We start from the raw sequence: 9,469 nt of genomic DNA on the forward strand, positions 1-9,469 counted from the left end.
CTTACACACTTGTGTACAGGTACTTTCCCACAACTAAACACAGACAGTTACAATTCTGTGCAAAAGTCTTGCCTCACTCCTCAATTATTTATACTTTGCTCCTAAGGAGCCACAGTTTCCTAAAGTTTTTAAAATGGTCTTGAGCAATAGTTCTCCGAGCTTTCTGAAGGTCTTTCAAAGGTTTTTTTGGACATTGGCTGCTTTTTCACTCATTTTTAGTCAAGTTCTTGTATCTAACAATTTTTCAGAAGAATATTTGTTTGTTTGCTTTTAAAACACTTGACACTGACCTATAAATCATTCAGGTAACCCAAAGGATAAACCAGTGTTGTCTCAACACATAACGGACAATTTAGCAAAGCACTCATTTTAAACTGTATCTTTAGACACTTTATTGTAAAGAGTCTGTATGAACAAGCATTATTTGTTTCCATTTTTTTACTCGAATCAATGAAAAATGTAAGATAAGCCAGGTCTGACGGGCATAAAATAATATTTTTGTACCAACAAAATGATTCCCAAGTGCTATTAGCTCAAAACGTGTTTTTATGTCAGTGTAGTGTCATAGTGCCACAGCATTATCTTAAAGCCAGCAAAGACACATGACTGAAGCCTCATCAGAGTTGGTCTCAGTTGAAGACACGGCTGAGTTTTACCAAATTACACAAGAAATGGACTGAAAATCAGTGGCAACAGGTCTGATGGAGTGATGATCCAAATTTGAAATTTATTGTTAAAATTCTCATCAGTGTGTGTGGAGAAGGTCAGTAGAGAGGTGGCATGTGTTGTATTTCAGCGAGTAGGGCTGGAGATCTTGAAACTGATGAAATTATGAACACAGAAAAGTACCATCAGATTTTTATCCACCACACATTACCATCTGGAAAGCATCTGATAGACAGAAGCCTGATTTTCCAGCATGAAAATGATCCCAATCACATTGCCAATGCAGTAAAAGCATACCTGGATAGAAAAACTCATAAAGGAGCACTGTGAGTCATGGACTGGCCTCCCCAGAGCCCAGACCTCAACATCAGTGAAGCAGTGTGGGATCATCTTGACGGAAAACAGAACAAAAGCTTTGAATATCCTTCAAGACGAACTCTTCTTGAAGACTAAAGAAATGACATGAAAGCTGTCTAAGAGAGTGCAGCCTGTGGAAACAATAAAGGTGGTCATATCAAATATTGACCTTTAAACTCATTAGAATTTGACAAACTTCATTTGTGCCTTACACACTGTATTTCCATGTATTCTTGCACATATTTCAATAAATCACTGCACGTATTTCTCAGTTTCCCAGCAAAATATAAAGAAACGAGGGGCGAATCAAGACTTTTGCACAGGATTGTACCTCAGCCAAGCCAATCAGATTGGGATTCCACTTGGTTTAGAGAATGAAACTAGATATGTTCAGTGTTTCTTTTCCGTCCCTGCTCTGCTCATGCTTTTCTCACACACTGTAGTTTCTTCTACCTGCTTCTTCACTTTTCTCTACAGATTGTCTTTCTTGTAATATAACTGCATTGTCACACACATTTCGTCTGGTTTTATCTACATAGACGTACTCACCACATCCACCTACAAAGATGGAGGTTTTCAGACATGGCAACAGCAGATATTCTGGTGTAGATTAAGTTATGTCAATAAATTATTACATGCAGAGACTTTTTGTCTGTCACCACTTTGAGTTTGACTTTACTGGTTGTAATTTACCTTGACAACAACTGGATGAGAACAGCACAGTGATGCAGTGGTTAACCTGTCACCTTACAGTAAGAAGGGTTCGGGTTCAAACCTGCTGCCAACGGGTTCCCTTGATTTTATCATTTGAATGTTCTTCTTGTAGCTTTCTGGGCTCCCTCCAGTGTCCATGAAAGCTAAATTGTTTGTGTTTTCTAAACTGGCCATAAACTACATTAGCCCTGTGATTGATTCTGACCCTATAATAGCCATAAGGGGAAGACAAATGTGGTTGCAAAAAGACTCCTGACTTGGTCTTTGCAAGCACTTTCCTGCTGAGCTTATAGTCTCACTCTTTTTCTCTTTTTTTTAAATAAAAAATTATGGGCACTTTACAAATGTTGGTCATACTATGTTTCACTAAGCAGGTTTCTGTTGATTAAAAGATGGAGGGAAGGCGAGATGAGACAACTCACCAACATGACCCTAACATAGGTAACACAAACCTAACCTGCTGAGCTCACTGTACCACAAAAAATTCAGAGACTTATACTGGATGTTTCGATGCATGTTTAATCATCCAGGTAGGTAAATCCCCAAAAGTTCATCTGGATGTAACGTTTTCAGTGGGAGAAACGTTTCGTCTCTTGGATGAGTGACAAAACGTTTCTCCCACTGAAAACGCTACGTCCAGATAAACAGAATCAACTTTTGGGGATATACTGGATGTTGGAACAACAGAAGGCTGATTATTGGCCCGTACAAATAAACGTGCAATTTAATTCGATTCAGTGTAGCTCCAAATCACAACAACAGTTGCCTCAAGCTGCTTTACAGTGTAGAGTAACGATCCTACAACATTAGAGAGAAAATCCCAACAGTTAGATGACCAGCTTACACATAATTTTTTCAACTGCACCAAACAACAACCAATTTTTAGATCAACTGATCAACAAGTTCATCATTAAGTATTAATAGCATTGCAGTGATGTTAATAAAATGTGATTATTTTCGCAAAATTAGGTCTTCTGGTTACACATTTACAGTTGATTGAGTGATATATAAATGATGTAATAAAAAAATCAACTATTATACTAACTATGTTTTTGTAAAAGTGTTTATATTTAGTCGTCTATACTGGAAGAACCAATGAGCATTGTCTCAAACACTGCCTCACAGAGCTGCTGGCATGGTTATAGACCCTTAAGTCTTGTTTCTGCTGATTTTGCACATCAGCGCAAGCTTCCAGTATTTCTTTATCCAAGCCTCCAGTGACTAAGATGAGCCTCATGCATCTATCCAGTTCTACACAGATGTTTTAACAGGCTTCAGCATTGGGGATCCGCGTAGGCAGCAGTATAATAATTCTGCAGTCTTTATTTCCCTTGCCAGACAAAGAAAATCCATTTTCCCAGGCTTTTTGCAATTAGCTATTCTTTCAGATTGACACCCACCACCCGTCTTACACACTGTAGTAAACTGTTTCTCTCTTTTCTTGTGACAATGTCACCCACACTCCAACTCCAGATTTCTTCCCACATCAAAGCAGGGATCTGATAACAGCTCCTGCTACTGATGTTCTCTTTTATCCTCGTGTTTAGCTCATTCTCTCATGAGCCTTAAATTGCTCATTTTATTTATTTTTTGCCCACTGTGTTATAAAAGGAGCAGACACACACGCTATAAATGCACCACAAGGCCAAATCTCCTGTCTCAACCCCTGCAGCTTCCAGAAAACTATACCATCATTCCCTGTTTTCCCTGTCCTGCCATCCCTCCCCTGGTTGTATTTTCATCTTGGTTTATATATGACACTTTACCACAAGCTGTCTGACCACCCATTGCCATGACAACTGCCGGCAAACATTTATCAAGCCAAACTAAGTCCAGATTCTCTCAACCACACGCTCAGCTCTGGGCACTACTGCTGCTTGATGTGAATGGTTGCGATTGTGTAGTAAAGTATATGTATGTGCATGTGTGTGCACATGTCGGGCAAAAGGAATGGAACTTAGCACTATAGTGTTTGGGGGACTACAGAGACATGCCAGCATTTAGAGCATTAACTAAAGACAATGATGTATATCCCTGTCCTCTTTAATTTACACGTCTGACTTACAGCACCTCTGTGAAATGTCCTTGAGCAGAGATGTCTTATTCACAGTCTGTTTCTGTCATCTGTATTGAACTTACTCATAATGTTCCTCCACTCATTCTCCCTCCTTCACCTCTTCTTACACCCTTTCACAGATTTTCTCTCCATTATCTCCATCGTGTTCTGTTCTCATCTCTGTCACCCTCTCGTGGGGAATGGGGGTGGACGAATAAGAGGGGGAGTAGGAATGAAAGTCAGCGAATTATGGGAGAGTAAAAGAAAACATGCAAGAAGATAGCTGGGAGAATAATAGCAAGAATTTATGAATGAGCGGTGAAACAGAGTGAAATATGCACACACACACACACACACACACACACACACACACACACACACACACACACACACACACACACACACACACGCAAACACACACACACACACACACACATACACATGCAAACACACCTGTGTTTGACATCTCAGTAAGAGCATAGCAGAGTGTAACAGACATGAGATGCCTGCTGACCACATCAGGGGAGTTCTGCTGAAGCCATTAACGTTACACACATACTCACTCACCTACATGCTCCTGTGTGACACATGCTCAGGCTTACAAACTCACACGCAGGGACGAGCGTAAACACTAAGCTACTGCACGAATTAAAATAGAGGCTACATGGTTAAAAAGGTGAAAAACCCGTCGGTTTGTTCATGCTTTATTGAAACGTGTAATGGAGTGTAATGTGTAAAACCACACCACAGGATGCTGGTGTTTCTATGAAGGGTATATGTGCCTGTGAGTGTAAAGCATGAAACATTCGTACCCGATGCATTCCTCATTCATTCCTTGGGGTCTGAACAAGGGTGAAAATGGGCAGCGTGGATAATCACGCCACAAATTGCCACAAATGACCACAAATGGCAACATTTCCTTCTATAGATTAACTTCAGCGACTGTGTGTGATTTGACACAGGTACAGATTTAACATGCCTTGCAAAACATAATCTCAACGCCTATTGATCTAATTTTGCATCGTGGTTGCATGGCGTAGGGCAGCAGTTAACCACTGTTTATCAGCTGCATCAGTATGCAGGCAACAATGGCCTTTTTCTTCACTTTCTTTCTGGTGGGTGGGAACGTCTCAGTTTGTTCTGTGGCACAGCGAACATGAGTACTGAAGGGGAGCTGATGTTCATGCTCCATGAAGAAACAGACATGGCGCAGGCACCCTATTAGGGGAACTTTAGACATCAAGTCTAAGAGATGGCTGATATGGCCGGTGAGGTCGCATTACACAGCTGCCAGGGTTTGTATGTGTCAGCTATAAGCGGATATGAACCGGTAACCTTTTGGCTCTGAGTACACATATATCTGATGGTAGCTGAAGGCCTCCAACAAAAATGAAATATGTCCTCAGTTCAAACATATGTGATAGATTTACTAAAGGATCGGACTTTGAACCAAGAACCGGTACCGTTTTGGACTCATGCACAGCTTCCTTTACCTTTGATTTATTTGGCAAATGGAGTGTGTCCAGGTGTTTTAAGATGCCTGCTTTCCTTCTTTAAGCAAAAAATCATCTGAGGAATGTCTTCATGGTCAGTAGTTTACTGTCACACAGTGTTAAGTGGGTCTCAGGGAGGCTGCCACACCACCACTGGCACATGCTGTCTTTTAAAGTTGAGGGAGGTTAATCACCAGTAAGAGAGTGCTGAGGGAGGGGTAAGGAACTGGGCAGTGGAGCGACACCAGAGCCTTATTTTACACAGAGATGAATATACTTAGATTTGTGTTCACAGCGTTGAGTTAACTGAATGAATAACTTCACCTTATTTTAAACTGTCCTTCAGTTTTGTCTGGCTTTTTAGAGAAATGTAGCAGGGTTTTTTTTTTTTTTTTTTAAAAGGTCTGAAATATAGGCTGAGATGTGGCTCTTACCTTTAAGCAGGAGGATAAACTCCAGGCACAACAAGTATTTACGCAGCTCCATTTATGAATCCGAATGAAAAAAGTCTCTCTTTAATGTTTTTTCCCTTTTCCCTCGTTTATTAAGTGGAAATGAGGAGCGTCGTTGCCCACCGCACACATACACAGACACGCTTGTTTTCAGCTTTTTCTCTTCCCAAGAGATGCGTAAAAGTCGGCCAAACTGTGCCGCGGTGGCATGCCACGTGCGTGAATGGGGTTAAACTTCAGGAGCTATTCGTTTACAAATAATTAAATACTGATTCAAATAGAATAAACCGGTCGAAAACGAAAAATCTGGCTATGAGTTTCTTCTTCTTCTCGTCTTATGTCAAAGTGAGCGAAAACGTCTTAAAAATGTAAAAATGAAAAATCAACTTTGTGACGTCTCAGTGACCCATGGCGTGAAAATAACTGCACCTGTCCCATCCAACAAGAGGCCGCAGTTCCGACTCATTAAACCATTACAAATGTGTAACGCCTTCATAAACAGGCAAGCAGCAGCTTTATCCCTCCAGACTCCGGAGCGCGTCTTTGAAGCTCAAACTCTCCTCTGACAGAAACTCCGCTCATCAGTCCCAAAGTCTGAGGAGAGCTGTCGTGAGCGGTATCTTTGACAGCACGTTATCCATGATCCACTCCGCTTATTTCTCTTATTTTAGGCTCCCCTGCTTCTCTGTCCGTGTAAATATGTGTCTCTAGTAACGGATTTCTCTCACGTTGAAATGAAAGAGTGCATTTATCCTCACAGCTCCCCTCCCTCCATCCACCAGACTCCTCTCTGAGCAACTGGTTCACAAACCTCAAACCCACATCTCCACTTTCTCTCCTCGCACTCGTTTTTCTTTTTCAAACACTCGGACCGTTTCTCTCTCAAAATCTTGTACGCTTTTCTTCTTTTTTATGATTTACGAATAAGGAGTCAAATTTCACCAAACTGTTTTTGGCGTCACTCATAAAGCTCCGTTTCTATGTGCCTGCAACGGGTGAGAGTCAGAGTCAGTTACTGACTGCAGTTAATACATCATTAATCAATCCTTTTTTTTCCTTTCAGAAACCGTAAAAGACAAAACAAGTGTCACACTGGCAGGGGGATGTGCTCAAAACCTCCAAATCAAATGTTGCTAACGGGGGAATAATGATTTATAGCACTCATCATTTCATAAGACTTAAGAGAGGCTTAGTAAGAGGTGGCCTCTCAAAAAAACCCCAAATTTGGTTTTATGTACCAAGCGCTACTTCTGCTGTGACAGATCAAAATGTCTGATGAAAAGGTGACATGAATCTGAGTCACATGGAAATGAAACAGAACCAAGTGCTCTGAATCGGGAAAAGTCACATTAAATTAACTAACACAAAAACTGTGGACAATAAACATTACCATAACCATTGGAACAGTTATTTGAGATACTTCTGCTTAATTATTTACGAATTAATGATAAAATGTTCTGTGCTTTAGAATCAGTGCTGTAAAGTCACCCTTTGTTGAAATTCTTCTGTCCTAATGGGCATCGCTTTAAGCATGACAAGGGCACCATCTACAGGACAACAGATGTCAATGAATGCTTTAATGAGAAAAGAAATGTTGTAAACCATGTTTTCACCGTCACCTTATCTCAGCCCCAGCAGGTAACAGTAGGAGGTTTTGGGATAACATGTCATAAAAACACCAAATTAAGAGATTCATTTGTCAAGAATGGTGCTCATTCCTTCAGAAGGTTTTCAGAGATTTGGGGAATCCAAAACAAGGAGCACTAATGTTGCTTTTGAGGCTTGTGGTGACTGATTACTTAATGGTGTTTTTCCATCTGTTATCCAACTCATAATGCTACACTAACATAAAGTGGCCCAAAAGAGTAATCTGAGCATATAATTTCAGCACATGTGTTCTGCCATGCATCACACTGAGGCTTTTGATAACTAACTGATCAAAACTAAGAACACATAAAAATGCAAATTTCACATAAAATCTTGATTATCCAGGTTTACCACATCCTTAAATGTCAGTCATGCAGTGATCATTATTTTGAGCAGTGGTTTGGGCTAACCACCTTCCATGACATTTGGTATCTGTACTGTTTGTACTAATGGCAGGAAAACACATGCAGAACTTATCTTATGTGCCATGATGACAATCTCCTGTCCCACCACATCTAAGAAGTGGTCTATTGGATTCAAATGTGGTGACTATGGAGGCCATTTGAGTACAGTTAACTTGATTATTTGAGCTTTGTGACATGAGTAGCTTCCTGTTGGAAGCAGCCATCAGAAGATGCGTACACTGTGGGACAGACACGGTCAGCAACAATACTTAGGCAGTCTGTGGTGTTTAAATGATGCTTAGATGGTACTAAGGAGTCATTTCTGGCAAAAAATTTTTATGCCAAATGTTGATCATACCAGCTGAATGTTGCAGAAGTAATCAAGACTCCTCAGTCCAAGGACTATTTTTCCAATCTTCCTATCCAGTTTTGGTGAATTGTAGACTAAGTTTCTTGTTCTTAGCGGACATGAGTGGTACCCAGTTTGGTTTTCTGCTGCTGTAGCTCAACTTCTTCAGTTTTTCACATTTAGAGATGCTCTTCTGCATACCTTGGTGTTAACGTATGGTTAATTGATTTACTGTTGCCTTACTTTCAGCTCAAAGTGCCATTTTGGCCATTTTTCTCTTACCTTCGTCATCTACAAGGCCTTTTCACCCAGAGGACTGCTGCTCATGGGATATTTTCTGTTTTTCAGACCAGCCCTTCTAACACCTACAACCATGCCACACTTACAGTCACTTAAAGTACCATTTTCCCCGTTCTGATGCTCAGTTTTGACCATTACTATGTGCCTCACTGCACTAAGTTGCCGCCCTGTCATTTTGCATTAATGAGCAGATGAACCTGTGCACCTAATAAAGTGTAACAGGGCTACTTTAACCCTTCATGTTTGAAAGGGGTCGCCTTTCAAGAAAGGCGACCCCTTTTCTTAAACATCTTCAAGATACTTAAAGAAGTCCAGTCACTTTTCTTTCATAGCTCCTGAGATGTTCATGTTTTTGTTAGTTAGTCACTGTTTGGGGGTCTGGTGGACGCACCGCATATTGTTCTTTTTCAAAGAAAGAAAATTAAACCCCAAGCCAAACCTAAACCAACCTGATGCCTGCTGGGAGAAGAGAGGACGTCATCAAGCCTTAGCCAAGTGCCAACAGATGTGCTTCCCCTCACACACTGACCATCCCCTAAAGACAGAGCCTGACAGAGCAGGCAGAGTGGGCAGGACGATCACGCCTGCCATGTCTTTATTGGTTTTACCTGTTCGCATATATTATTCCTGCCTTTGCTGTTGTGTTTGCTTTGTCGTTCTGTTTTCTTACCAGTGTTCCTCCCTCTGCTTCTCGTGTCCTCTTTGATCATGAAATACTTTCTTGGACTTCTATCTTTGCAGCTGTGCGCTCTGCATTTGCTCTACATGACACACCGCTGTGTGCATGGGTTAGCACTGCCTCTGCTTCCCCTGAAATATGACTGGCCACCCCCCGAAGACCACTGGTGACACTGGATTGTTAGAGTTAAGCACTGAAAGCATGAATTGGGCCTCTGCAACTATACTGTCCATTTACTCAAATACTTTACTGAGGTACAGTTTAATGTATTTGTACATAAATATTTCTATGTCATGCCATTTTCTATATTTTGCATGTAAATATTGTATTTTGTGCACCACACCATTTTTTA

General features: G+C 40.9%; 1 protein-coding gene across 1 annotated transcript in view; it reads right to left on the reverse strand.

Moving 5' to 3' along the window:
- The window catches only part of itga10 (integrin, alpha 10), a 30,948-nt gene extending 25,176 nt beyond the window's left edge, over positions 1–5,772 (reverse strand). Inside the window, exon 1 of the mRNA XM_063486395.1 lies at positions 5,721–5,772. Within this exon, the coding sequence (XP_063342465.1) occupies positions 5,721–5,772 (52 nt within the window). The remainder of the gene's footprint in view (positions 1–5,720) is intronic.
- Positions 5,773–9,469: the final 3,697 nt, after the last annotated feature.

The sequence above is a fragment of the Pelmatolapia mariae genome, linkage group LG10_11 (genome assembly GCF_036321145.2).
Source record: "Pelmatolapia mariae isolate MD_Pm_ZW linkage group LG10_11, Pm_UMD_F_2, whole genome shotgun sequence".
NCBI classification, from domain to species: domain Eukaryota; kingdom Metazoa; phylum Chordata; class Actinopteri; order Cichliformes; family Cichlidae; genus Pelmatolapia; species Pelmatolapia mariae.